The 14,169-nt window shown below is 38.9% G+C and overlaps 1 protein-coding gene across 6 annotated transcripts in view; it reads right to left on the minus strand.

Annotated features, from left to right (window-relative positions):
* The window catches only part of ICA1 (islet cell autoantigen 1), a 57,796-nt gene that overhangs the window by 34,946 nt on the left and 8,681 nt on the right, over window positions 1–14,169 (minus strand). For 3 of the 6 annotated variants that reach the window (XM_032234723.1, XM_032234726.1, XM_032234725.1), the window contains exons 3-6: window positions 11,155–11,194; window positions 10,403–10,574; window positions 3,911–3,983; window positions 3,158–3,281 (exon numbers count right to left, since the gene is read on the minus strand). In XM_032234723.1, coding sequence (XP_032090614.1) covers window positions 3,158–3,281; window positions 3,911–3,983; window positions 10,403–10,574; window positions 11,155–11,171 — 386 coding nt within the window. In that variant the 5' untranslated portion in view covers window positions 11,172–11,194. The remainder of the gene's footprint in view (window positions 1–3,157; window positions 3,282–3,910; window positions 3,984–10,402; window positions 10,575–11,154; window positions 11,195–14,169) is intronic. The other 3 variants (XM_032234724.1, XM_032234727.1, XM_032234729.1) reach the window with 3 other exon arrangements.

Consider the following 14,169-nt stretch of genomic DNA (forward strand, 5'->3'; position numbering starts at 1 on the left):
ACTTATAACTACAATTGAGCCCAAAATTTCTGTTGCTAAGCAAGACATGAGTTGAGTTTTGCCTGATTTTTTACCTTTCTTGCCACATTTGTTAAGTGAATCACTGTATTTATTAATTAGTAACACATTGTTAAGTGAATCTTGTTTCCCCATTGACTTTGCTTTTTAGAAGATCAGAAAAGATGATCAGATGACCCAGGGACACTGCAACTGTCATAAATATGACTCAACTGCTAAACATCTGAATTTTGATCATGTGACCATGGAGACACTGCAACAATCATAAGGAGCATAAGTCCCTTTTTTCAGTGCTGTTGTAAGTTTGCATGGTCACCAAATGAACAGTTGTAAGTCGAGGACTAGCTGTATTTATAAACAGTGGATTTTGCATAATATTGGTAGTTTTAAAGCATTTCAATTCAAGTATTAACAGAAATATCAAACTGGTTTGAGTCTTTTGTGCTACAAGAATATTTTAGTAATCATTATTTTATTAATCTTATTTAAATGTTATTATTTTTATTATATGTCATAATGTTATTATTGTTAACCATCTCTTATCATTTTATTTATCATTATTACAGTTTTTAAAAAGTTTAACCTTTCTTTCACCAGGACAGAAAATGGGAGATTGTTAAATCCTGCCTCTGCCATCAACCCAGGTAGGTAATTTTGGACCAGTCACACTCTCAGTCCACTAACCTCACAGGGTTGTTGTTGTGGGGGGAAAAGGAGGAAGGTGTGTTGGATATATCCGTTATCTTGAAATATTTGTAAAAATAATAAAGGCGGGGTACAAATAAATAATGTATCACTATATTAATTACAGTATAGTGACATACCTAGATCAAAATTGAGATTGATTTCCAATTAAGTAATAGATGAATACTAAATATACTATTTTGGATAGCAGTGAATTAACATAGTAGGTTAATGGTAACAGAATAATATAAGGGACCTTGGAGCTTTTCTAATTCAATTCCTCCTCAAGCAGGAAGCCCTATATCATTTCAGATAAATGGGTATCTGATCTCTTTTTAAAAACCTCCAGTGATAGAGCACAACTTCTGAAAGCAAGCCATTCCACTTGTTAATTGTTCTCACTGTCGGGAAATTTCTTCTTAGTTCTAGGTTGCTTCTCTCCTTGATATAATTTCCATCCATAGCTTCTAGTTTTGCCTTGAAACTTTGGAAAATAGGTTGAACCCCATCTTCTTTGTGGCAGCCCCTTAAATACTGGAACACTGTTATCATGTCATCCCTAGTTCTTCTTTTCACTAGATTACACATACCAATTCCTGCAACTGTTCTTCATATATTTTAGTCTCCAACCCCCTACCATCTTTGTTGCTCTTCTCTGCTCTCTTTCCAGAGTCTCAACATCTTTTTTATATTGTGGTGACCAAAACTGGATGCAGTATTGCAAGTGAGGTCTTACAAAGCAATAATAACACCTCACAATGTTGATTCTGTTCCTCTTTTAATGTAGTTTAGGATTACACTGACTTTGTTGGTGGCTGCAGAACACAGCTGGCTGATATTTAAGTGATTGTCCACTAGACTCCAATATCCTTCTCAGAGTTACTAATATTGATCCAGGTTTCACCTATTCTGTACCTGTACATTTGGTTTTTCTTGCCTAAGTGCAAAACCTTATTTTTCTCTCTGTTGAATTTTAATTTGTTAGATAGGACTTAGTATTCAGTCTGTTGAGATCCTTCTGGATTCTTGAGCCTATCTTCTAGGGTGTTGTGTGATTCCTGTCAGCTTGAGTTGTGTCTGCAAATTTGATGAGTTCCCCTTCTATTTCCTAATCTAAATAAAGATATTGAAGAGTACTGGGTCTAAGACAGAACTTTGGAGTACCCTACTGCTTACTTCCCTCCATGTAGATATATTTCCATTAAGGACTATATGTTAAATATGGCTTGTCAGCAAGTTATGAATCCATTGGGTGAGGTTGTTGTCTATCCCACTTTTTTTAATCTTACCAAGAAGTAGATTGTGGTCTACTTTGTCAAATGCCTTACTGAAATCCGAGTATACTATGTCCACAGAATTTTGCTAGTCAATCTTTTTCTGACAAACCCACTTTGGCTTCTCATTACAACTTTGCTTGCTTTTAGGTGTTTGCAGATCTGTTGCTTCATTACCTTTTCCAAGATCTTCCATGACATTGATATTGGGCTGATTGCTCCGTAGTTTCCTGGAACTGTTTTCTTTCCTCTTTTTTTGAAGATGGCAATCACATCATCTCTTTTCCAGTCCTCTGGTAGTTCCCTAGTGCTCCAGGATCTTTGAAAGATATGATTCAATAGTTGTGAGATCAGGACTGCCAGTTCCTTCAAAATTTTGGGATCTAATCCATTTGGTCCTACTGGTTTGAATTATCTAGAGTGGGCAGGTGTTCTCTTACCATTTTCTTGCCTATTTTAATTTGTACTCCTAATCTGTCTTTTATGGTTCTGGTTTTTGTAGGTTGGGCTTCTTTTTTCTTTTTGCATTGACAGATGCAAAAAATGAATTAAACAGCTCTGCTTTTTCTAAGTTGCCTGTCCCTTCTTTGCCACCTTCTCCCATTAGTAGAACAATTGTTTCCTTGACGTTTTTCTTGTTTTTTACCTTTAAAATTATTTTTGACATTTGTTGCAAGTCATAGTTTATTCCCACTCTTAGCTTTCCTCACTTCATCCTTGCATATTTGTGCTTTTTGCTGATATTCTGTTTTAGTTATGTGTCCGCATTCCATTTTTTATACTTATTCTTTTTGTTTTACAGTTCTTTTTGCAACTTCTTGGATTTCTTATTTTTCTTTTTAACAAAGCTCCATACTATATAGCAGGCAGTTTATTAAGAAAGTTTAGCCTCTTTGTTCCTTGGACTTATGAAATTGTAATACCGTTTAGCCTCTTAGAGATATGGAGTTAAATTTTTAAAAAGTATTAAAGGAAGGATATGAATATAAGGATAATGAAAAGAACCAAAAATCAGAGAAAACTAAAGCAGAAATACAAACAAGAATTTTGTTATAAAGTGATAAGTCACTTCCTATATCTTTAAAATGGACTGCTAGAAAACAAAGAGTAGAAAGAAGAGTTAATGGTCTGTTCCATACATGAAATATAAAAAATAAAGGAGCCCATCTGGCTAAACATACCTTTGTTGAGAAGAAAAACAAAGTGCCTTTCCGGTAGCTTGCATCATCTTGCCTGCTCTTGTTTTATCCTGAGAACCCTGAGATCGGAGAAATTTTCCCAATTCATTTTCTTCCTGAGATAGAACTGAAGATGAAAAACTAAAGTGATTAGATATAGGGGAATGTGATTTATTTCAATCTTTTTTAAAAAGAAAATATTGCAAGAAATGCTCTTCACATACGTCTACAATTCCTAATTAATCTTAATGTGTTTTCTATACTTATGAAAATGTCAGATTTATCAACCTTACCTCCCATTTTTCCACTCTTGGAGTAAAAATTATATTGATATTGTTCTTATAAGACTAAGAATAACTAAATGACTTTTATCTAGAAGATGTAACAGCAGACTATCTGTTTTAGGTGAAACAAATATATAAACCTGTTGGGACCACATGAAGTAGATGACTGTGGCCTGGTCACAATGCTTAGAATTTCCTTTGATTGTTTCAGTATCCTTTTCACTTCTTGAGCCATGGGGAAGTGACAGTTCATTATTTGTACTCTAATATATTGAGTATGCTTAATTCTAAACCTGGGTTCAGTGCCAATTTAAAATCTTGGTAAATATTGACAATTGCTTCAGTACTTTCTTTGGTTCTTATTATTAATGTACATGTGGGGACGTAGTTAAACATAGTAGGGTACATTTTTACTGGACATGCATAGAATTTGCACTAAACTGAAAAGGGTGTTATACTTGAGGATACTTACAACAAATCCTTTTTTGATAATGTTCAATTGCTTTAAGTAAATCCATACAAGTTCTCTGAATTGAATGGAACAGCTAAAAATAAATATAAAATGCAAACTAAGTAACATATTCTTTGAAAGAACAGAAACAAATAAGACACTTTTCAAATATTCTGGTCTTTCCTTGTATTATGACTATGAAATAGTATTTTGCACTAATGGAATAAGAACAAACAGGTCTTAGATAAACATTATAGCATGTAAGATTGTACAATCAAACCATATGCATTTAGGCTCAATTTATTTACTAGGACAATGAAAAAAGTTGTTTTAACAATATCCTCTTTGGAAAGCATTTATTTCTTGCAGCAGAGGTTAAAATCTTAAATCAACAAACATCCATTAAGTTATATTTTAATTCACAGGATAGCAAAATTTCAAGGACAGGTATATACAGCCATGTTTTAACACAAGTTACACTAAAGAGCTTTTAAAATCTTGGGTCTTAAATTTTCTCACAGCAAAATTTTAGTAAGACATAATGAAAATTTATTTAGCAAAAAAAAGGCTATTGTTGCCTTTAACTCCAAGACAAGCAATTCTTGTTGCACTTAAAGGCACAATAAATCTGGGGTGGGGGTGGAGAACAATGAAATTTATATAATAAAGCTTCTAAAAATGTGAAGGTTCTTAGGGAAGCATTTTAGGATTATTTCGCATTAAAAAATCAAATTTGCTATCAAGTATATTATAAAAGAAAGAGTACCTGGTATGGCAGACTTGCATTCATTATTTCAAGAAGGCTTTTAATACCCTTCCCCCAGCTGTCACAATAATCTTTACTGATTACATCTGCTAGAGCAGGTGCTGTGATTCTACTTTTGAAACTATAAATGCAGCAAATATTGTATGCTTCAGATGCGGCTCATGGAACCAACATGAAAGAAATATTGCTGCAGATGGATGTACTCAAAAGGCCCCATCTGAATTTAACAGATGTTTCACTTTAACCACCCCCTCTTTTCTCCATGTGTTCATTAAATCAAGGTTTTAATAAATTATGTATTTTGAATAACTAAATGATCAATGAATAATATGCAGAATCTGCCTTTATATATGGGGATACACCCACTTCCAAATTTTCCAAATCTTTTTTTCCCACAGAATCATATAGTTGGTAGAAATAATTAAGTCCAAACCTCTATTCATTGAAAAAATTACCTATTAAACCATATCTTGAATGGCTCTTTAGCCTTTTGTTTACATCCGGCATATGGAAACTGACCTCTTTCTATGTAATTGGTTTTACTACTGAACTATTCTTACTGTTGGGATTTTTTTCAATCTAATATCCAGTTGGAATTTGACATGGGAAACATACATTATATATTCCAGTTAGTTAAAGTCACAGGAAAAGCAAACTAGATATTTTTTTCCATCAAGCTTGAAAATTGAGAATAAAGATCAACATCAATTGTGCATAAGATCTGCACTGTGCAAAGAATAAGTATTTTGTGCTTTTATTCAAACTACCAAAATCAAATCAAAATAATTTTTATAATGGTCATAGACCAGCATATTATTCAAATAATGTTCTTGACTTACACTATTCATTGTTACCATAAAAAATTAGATAGTGTTGAAGAAAGAGCCAACGTCGCGATTATCACAACATGCGGTCTCGATACTCTGAGACTGCCATTGACACTTTTGCCGGTGGACGGTCCATTGAGACCTAAACCATCCCATAGAGATGGTGATCAGGAAGACAAAGCCTTGCTTGTCTCAGGGACATTGCAAAGTCCCTGATCGACCCAAGGGAAGCGCTTCAAGCCGGCAGTAAACAGGCAGCCCCCAGGCTGATGAAGTTGGGACGGCTCCGGAAGGAAGGAAGTGAAAAGAGAAAGTGAGTCCATCTGGTGAGGTATTTTTTCTATTTTGCGAAAGACTGCCCAAAGAATTTTTTTTTAAGCCAAATTAGATCCTTAAGCAAAAGAATTGAGCTGGAAATTAACCCTAATTGGATTGCTTTGGAAAGCTTTTTTTTTCTTTGTGGATTGAGGTGCTCGCAACATTTCTTATTTCTCCTCTTAAAGTGAAGGGATTGATCTTTTTTCTTCTGCTTTTTGTTGCTTTATTTCTTGACTTCTGGATTAAAACTTTCCTTCTTATTTTAACAATTCTTCCTATTACTTGTTATTAAAAGAAATCTAAAGAACTTTGTTTTCTATAAGCCAGAGATAAATATTATAAAGTAGTAACACTGCCACTCGGAGGTCAGAGGCTGGAGTTTTTGAAACAACGTATCTCTTCTCTTTCCGTCTTTGGTTTCACTGACTTTGTAGCTGAAGGGTTTGCAACTTGTTTACAGAAACTGATAAAGAGCCAAGGGCATGAATTGTTTTCACAGGTGCCTTTGAGAACTATTTTGGCAGGGGAAAGAAAGGGGAAAAAACAGAACCCTTCTCCTTTGAAGAGCATAAAAGAACTTGTGTTCAAGTCAACCTAAAATAAAACAATAAAAGAGGCCTAGAAGGCTAGAGTGGCAGTGGCTATTAGTTTTTTTTTCTTTTTTCTTTCCTTCTTCTTTTTGGGAAACATGGATCAATATTCAGATGAGGAAATCTTAAAATTCCAAAATATCTTGGCTGGAATTCAAAATCTATTGGAAAGATATGGGAGAATTGAGAAGAAGTTGGAAAGACTAGTCTTCCTCACAGCAAAAGACGATGGGGTTGGAGCCCCAAAAATTAAGGAGGAGAATGAAGATGTAGAAGATAAAGACAATAGATGAATTTATTAATGGAGCAAATATGTGTGAAAGTGGAAAGAAGGGAATATGGAAAAGCGAATTCGATGAATTGGAGCTCTACCTGATTCCAAGATCCAGAAGAAAAAAAATGGTAATGATGATGGACTTAAGAGAAATTTTTTCAGGAGCAAGATTGACAACCAAAGACAAGCTAATTTTAGTAGCATCTGGAGGGTAATGAGATTACCTGACAGATCCTTCAAGCAACAAAGTGCAGAGAGAAGTCTATAAAAACCTTATAAAGGAGATAAAAAGAAGACTGACACCACAATTGGCAAAAGAGATAAGACTGTTTTGTTACTGGAAAGATACAGGTTGACAGTGACATGCAGTGAGGGCTACCATTGGTGAGGCAAGAGCTCAGCAGCGGCGAGAAGCAACGTCCCCGCCGCTGTGTCCGACAGGCGTCTCGCATTTATGGCGGACATAAACGTGAGACCTCTGTCAGACATAGGGGCAGGGGTGTTGCTTCTCGCCATTGCCACGCTCTGCCACCTCGTCCCCCGCCTCCTCCGTCCCCGCTGACATTCCTAAAGGACATTCCAAAAGACTCGGGCCACTGAACGTCAGTGTCTGACTTTCTACGGAGAAAGGCCCATGGAAATCCACAATTGCAACTCGACAAACGTATTTAGGAGAGCGGGATCACTCCAGTTCGCCCAAGTGGGCAAAGTTGGGGCGGGGAAAAGCGAATCGAGGTGAGGGGTAGCAAGGACTCTGGGGAGCTTTTTCACCTTCCCCGACTGAGCTGGGGGGAAAAAAACATGCGAAGAAATTGAAGGTGTTTCTCCTCCGCCGCCAGAGCATCGCGCCCTGCTGACCCGGGCGTGCTAACCTCCCTCCCCTTTAGCTCCATTTCCCCGTACCCTTGCCTTGCGCCTCTGGATGAACCAGGCATGCGGGTCTCTGACTTAAGGGCCCGGGAAGGGGGATCAAGGAGAAGAATTCCTAGACTGTGGTCCTCAAGACGCGGACCCATCCTCACGGATTAGGTGACCAGGGCAAAGGGCTAGACCATCGCCACTCTGGCCATGGCGGTTAGGCAGAGGCCCGGGGTTCAACCCTTCAGGATTCCCCGTAGCCTCGTCGGAATGGAGCGCTAACCTCGAAGCTGACCCTGGGAGCCGCTGAGGAGCAGCAGAGCTGGGATCATTGCCGCTCAGGTGGCCCCCACCGCCAGCAGCTTGGGTGTCCCAGCCCCGTCCAAGCTGCTTTTCACCGCTGTCGCGCTCCACCGCCTTGCCCCCCCGCCTCCTCTGACGAACAATTCTGCTGCACCAGCCTGCAGCCAGCCCAGCACCCAGCGGGGAGGACGAGGAGGAGGATGAGGAGGAGAAGAGCGGTGAATCCTTGTGCTGGCCGGCCGGCCAGGGAACAGATTGGCCGGGGGGTGGGTGGGCTGGCTGGCTGGGGAGAGGGGATCATGGCCGCTCAGGTGGTCCCCGCCGCTGCCGACAGTAGCTTGGGTGTCCCAGCTCCGTCCAAGCTGCTTCTCGCCGTCGTCGCACTCCACTGCCTTGCCCTCCTGCCTCCTCCGACGAACAATCCTCCGCTTTCTTCAGCTCGGACTGTGCCGGGACACCCAAGCTGCTGTCGGCAGCGGTGGGGGCCACCTGAGCGGCCATGATCCCCCCTCCCCAGCCAGCCAGCCCACCCACCCCCCACCCGACCTGCTCCCCGCCTGGCCGGCCAGCCGGCACAAGGACTCACCGCTCTTCTTCTCCTCCTCCTCCCCGCTCGGTGCTGGGCTGGCTGCATGCCTGGGCAGCAGGAATGTCAGCGCTTGGCGGTTCCCACAATGCAAATTGCCCGGCGGGGCACTTTGCATCGTGGGAGCCACCAAGACCTGGGTCTGCAGCAAAGGCATCAAGCTGCCCAGTAGAAAATGCCGGGCAGAGAAGAAATTGCTGCTGAAGAAACGGCGGCTGGGGGCCCAGAGCAACCTCTCCAGAATCACCCTCAATGGAAACTGCTAGATTGCGCAGTCACTCAAGTGTCCTTGCACAGGTATGATTCGCTGCTCCCAGATCATGAGGTGGGAGAATCAGTGCCTCCTTTGTATATGATTTTTTATGCTTTTTAACCCTTTCTTAACTTTTAAAAGGCAAAAAATTCCTTATGCAAAGGAGGCCCCGAGTTCTCTGGCCTCCTCCCATAGTTAACACTGAGCAGACACCAAGCCACTGTGACTTGGAATCTGGTAGCAACTACCCTGGCTTTAATTATTTTTAAAAAAATCTTTAAAATTCTTTCCTTTCCCTCAGGAGACTGGTGAGGCCCCGCCTCCCCTGCCTCTAGTGACTGCACGTCCCTGCAGATTGACAATGAAAGTTGATAATAAAAAATTAGTTGATTTTAGTTATCAATAAGTAGGAATTTAGTAATTTTTAGATTGTTTTAGATTGTTATTAAATGTTTATTCGTTAACAAATAATCAACTATAATAACAATAATGAAATGATAATGGGTATAGCTTTGTGATATATACATGTACTGGCAAACTAGTAAATGCAATGTCATAAAGGTGTAAGGGTTTTTTTGGGGGGGGCTGATGAGAGGAGATGGGACATAAATAGTAAATGATTTTTAGCCAATTATAATAACAAGGAAATGTCAATGGACATTGTTTAATAATATATACATGCTATGGGTTTGGTAAAAGTAACTTGGATATAAATTCTAAATAGTGAGTTGTGGGGGGGGGAGTGGGGAAAAGGTTTAGAAACTTTATTAATTGACTTTTACTTAAAAGATTCATAAAGGTGTAATGTTATTGGAGGATTTTTTGAAATAGCTAATGAATGCCATTATGTGGTTGTGTCTTTAAGTATGAATGATTTGAGGTAAAAGCATGTTCAAATAATTGTAGTCAAATTGTGCTACATTGACAGTAGATATACAAAGATTTTCGATTTAAAGTGTATAAACTAATTTGAATTATAAGTAATGACTGTGGAAGAAACACACGAAAGTTATTTGTAACCAATCGACACACTTTCTACAAGATGTATTCTTTTTTGGTGTTTTTGTTCAATTAAAATTAAAAAAAACTTTTCAAAAAAAATTATGATAGTGTTGAATGATGGAACTTATGGCCCCTACTTGAAATTCTGACTTTGTAGCACCACCCAGAGTCATGTGATCCAAATTTGGGCCTGCCCTCAAACAATTCTGTCCCCCATCGTGGGAAGGGAAACAATGGCTGTCTAAGTCCGCTGGCATGAGGACATCTGCCACAGTCCAGAAATCCACAGCCAGCTAGGCTCAGAGATATGTAGGCCTTCTCTAACCCCCCCTCTCCCCACAACTTCAAAGAGGATTGGGCCTTCTCCCTGTCTCACATCATTTGAAAAAATTCCATGGTCTAGGTCCAGAGATGTGTGGCTCTCTTTCCACTTTCCCCTATCATTCCTGAGCAGCCTGGCCTTTTTCCTGCCCCATTAGACCTGGATTCACTTATCTTTCTCTTTTGGTTTGTCTACTACAGGTGCACCCACCCAATGCAAGGCTCAGTTAGAAAGGCAATCTTCTTCAAGGCTAGGCATGCAATAATCAAAATATGATTTTTTGGCAGAAAATTCTTGCTGAATGAGACTGAAATACTGCTATGTTTACAACTTATTTGGAGGGCATTCTGTACAGTGTATATGACAGCAAAGTTTTTAACTGAAAGGTACTTGGAACATTTAGATCATACATACTTCCAGTTTAGCATCCAGATCTGCATCTGAGGCCACTACATGCTCATCCTCTTTTTTGCCAGTGACTTTGATAAGAGTTTGTTTTGTTTTCCAGTATTTCTGCTGCATTTTATTTACTACAGATTTATCTTGGCCTTGAGCATATCGATCATAAAATTCCCTTGAATAACTGCTGGAAAGCAAATAATATAGTTAAGAAAGACATGAAAATTATACAATGTAATATTTATATTTGACATCTACATTCATATTATCATTTCTTGGACTTAAGTTCATACTATTTTTTCACCGGTTTGTGAAATACTTCATACTATTACTCTTACAATGTCTGGCTTGCCAATCACTGATTCTACTTGAAATATTAATTAGATTTCAATAAAGTAAAGCCACAACTCTGCTGGTAGCATAAAATCACAACTTGTCCTCCACTTACCACAATTGAATCCAGAATCTTAGTCACAAGCTGGTTAAATCAGATGCTGTATGGCCACTTTGCACAATGATCAGTTATGGTAGCCATGTAACTGTGTGGGTTGTTCAATGGAGCAGCAGGCCCTCTCCCATCACACCAGGAAGAATGATTGCAAGAACAATGGGATAGTGGGACAATGATTTATAGTGACCAAAAATGCTTTTCAGATCATAAAGCATTTGTTCTGAGGCCATTGTGCAAATGATTGTTAAATGACTAGTTATAAATTGAGGAGTATTTGTACATATATGCATACACATAAGCACACAAACATACTTACTATTTATGGCTGTCCATGTTTTTAAAATATTTTTCAAATGCTATGAATTAAGAAAAATAAATTATTCTCATTGTGTACTTCCAGCCTTATAAACAAGAGCTAAAACTTAAACAAAATTAAAAATAATGTGAAAAAACCACTTTAACTTTTATTCAGTTAAATATAACACAGCAGAGAAAACTGTAACATTTATGCATTTAAATTATTCCAGTAAATTTCAGTTATTTTTTTTAAAAAACCTTATATAGCCAAAGACTACAGTTTACAATTAAAAGCCAAACATAACAGAATAGAATAACCGAGGTGGAAGGGACCTTGGAGATCTTCTAGTCTAACCCCCTGCTCAGACAAGAGACACTATACCATTTAAAAACAAATTGCTGTCCAATCTTTTCTTCAAAATTTCCAGTGTTGGAGTACCCACAACTCCTGGAGGCATGCCATTCCACCAGTTAATTGTTCTAACTGCCAGGAAATTTCTCCTCAGAAACATCCTCTCTTCCTTCAGACTACAGGTGCCCACTAATACTACTTACAGTACCCAACTAGGTGACAGCATCTGACTGACCTTAACTGACATAAAAAACTAAACAACGTTAGATTTACTTAATACTCTGATGGAAAAATACCAGAGCTGTGGGACTAGTTTGGGAAGATGAAGAATATTTCCTAAGTAGTAATCGCAAATTATTTATTTATTATCGCAACTTCATGCAGCTAATTATTGTTTAGCAATACATTCCAGCAAAATAGTCTCTGAATGGACTACATGAGAGAGTGAAAGAAAGGGAGGGAAGGAGAGGGAAAAACTGCTTAGCTCTAGAACTGAACATTTAGGCAACAAAAACCAAATGCATAGATATTGGATATCAGGCTCAACAGCTTAACTGTGAGATGGATCTTGGAGTCACAGTGGACAATCAAATATGAGGCAGCAGTCTGCTGCAGCTGCCAAAAAAGACAACAATCCTAAGCTGCATTAATAGAGGGATAGAATCAAGATCACATGAAGTGTTAATACTACTTCATAATGCCTTGGTAATACTACACTAGGATTATTGCATCCAATTTTGGTTGCCACAATATGAAAAAGATCTTGAGACTCTAGAAAGATTACAGACAAGAGGAAAAAGATGATTTGAGGACTGAAGGCTAAAACACACGAAGAATGGTTGCAGGAATTGGCTATGTCTAATTTAATAAAAAGAAAGACAAGGGATGACATGACAGCAGTATTCCAATATCCAAGGGACTGCCATAAAGAATAGGGTGTAAATCTATTTATCAAAGCACTTGAAGGCAGGACAAGAAGCAGTAGATGCAAACAAATTCAATGAGAGACCCAGCCTAGCAATAAGGAAAAATGCCCTGATAGGACAATTAATCAGTGGAACAACCTGCCTGCAGAAGAGATCACACAAGAAAAGAATGGTCAACCATATTGTGGCCTGCCAGCAGCAAGCAGAGCTAGCAGCAGATTCGGACAGTGAGGAGGTTGGGGAGGAACATGGGCCAGTCCTGGAGACTGGGGAAGACTCTGATGAGGGCTCTGTGTCAGAGGCAGAAAGGGGGCCAGAGCTTTATGCCAGTTATCAGCTGCCTTCAGAGTCAGACATCAGTGAGGCAGACAAACAGCTGGAGCCTGTTCCTAGTGTGAACATGCACAGAGTTGCCAGACGGAGGGAACAGCTAAAGAACAGGGGTCGACTTGGGAGTAAGACCACAGTAGACGATGAATGGCCCCTCCCAGAGGAAATAAAAGAAAAGCAAATGGGGAGTAGAGTTTGCAGGAGACAATTAGTTCGCTTAATTGGTTCGTGACTATCCGAGAATCCTTGTCAAGTTTTGCAAATATCGGCTTGACAGCTCTCCAAGCCAGATAAGGTCTGTAACTGTAAATCCTCCCTCAAAAGACTTTGCTAGATGTGAATGACCAAAATTCACAGTAAATTAATAAAAGGGTTTTTTGTTGGGACAAGGGGTTTGCTTCATGCTCTTGGGAAGCCTAGGTCAGAACAAGCTATTTGTCTGAAATAATATAGGGTTTCTGTTTGAGCAAAGGGTTGGACTAGAAGACCTGTAAAGTTCTTTCCAACTCTGTTATTCTATAGAACCACCTCCATCTGCATAACTGTTCCTACTAGGAGACTGACTCCATTCAGAAAAGAGATCTCCACACTGCTCTGGTTTTACACTACAATAAATGCAATTTGAATACCGTTATATGCTAGTAGTCCTTAATTTACAACAGTTTGTTTAGTGATTGTTCAAAGTGACAATGGCACTGAAAAAAGTGACTTATGACCATTTTTCACACTTACAATCGTTGCAGCATCCCCACAGTCACATGATCCAAATTTGGATGCTTGGCAATTGATTCATGTTTATTACAGTTGCAGGATCCTGGGGTCATGTGATCACCTTTTGTGATCATCTGACAAAGTCAATGAGGAAAACAGATTCACTTAACAAATGTATTACTAACTTAAGAATTGCAGTGATTCACTTAACAAATGCAAAGGTCATAAAAAGAGGCAAATGTACTTAACAAATGTCTCACAACATAAAATTTGTGATTGTAAGTCGAGGACACCCTGTATACTAAAGTATATCCTTTTTTCCCGTGTTCTTTCTTTTTTAACATTACATTATTAATAAGAAGGCTTCTTATTTGGAGATGTTGCATTTCTATTTGTCAGATGTTTGCCCATAGTTTAATATTAGTTTTTTAATAATGTAGTGAATGTTTTCTTAAATAGACCAGAAGATGGTAGAGGACAGGAAGGCCTGGAGGAACATTGTCCATGGGGTCGCGATGGGTTGGACATGACTTTGCAACTAAGAACAACAACAGTAAATGTTTTTATCTTGGAGATATAATGGTGTAGTTTGGTGTAGATGTTAATGTTCCTGGTTAGAAACAGAGATACCATGAGTCTAGTCTTGCCGTGGCATACACTCAGTAGGCGACCTTGGGTTAGTCACTCTCTTTCAGTCAGTCACACATCTTTCATT

Source organism: Thamnophis elegans, chromosome Z (assembly GCF_009769535.1).
Source record: "Thamnophis elegans isolate rThaEle1 chromosome Z, rThaEle1.pri, whole genome shotgun sequence".
In the NCBI taxonomy this organism is placed as follows: Eukaryota; Metazoa; Chordata; class Lepidosauria; order Squamata; family Colubridae; genus Thamnophis; species Thamnophis elegans.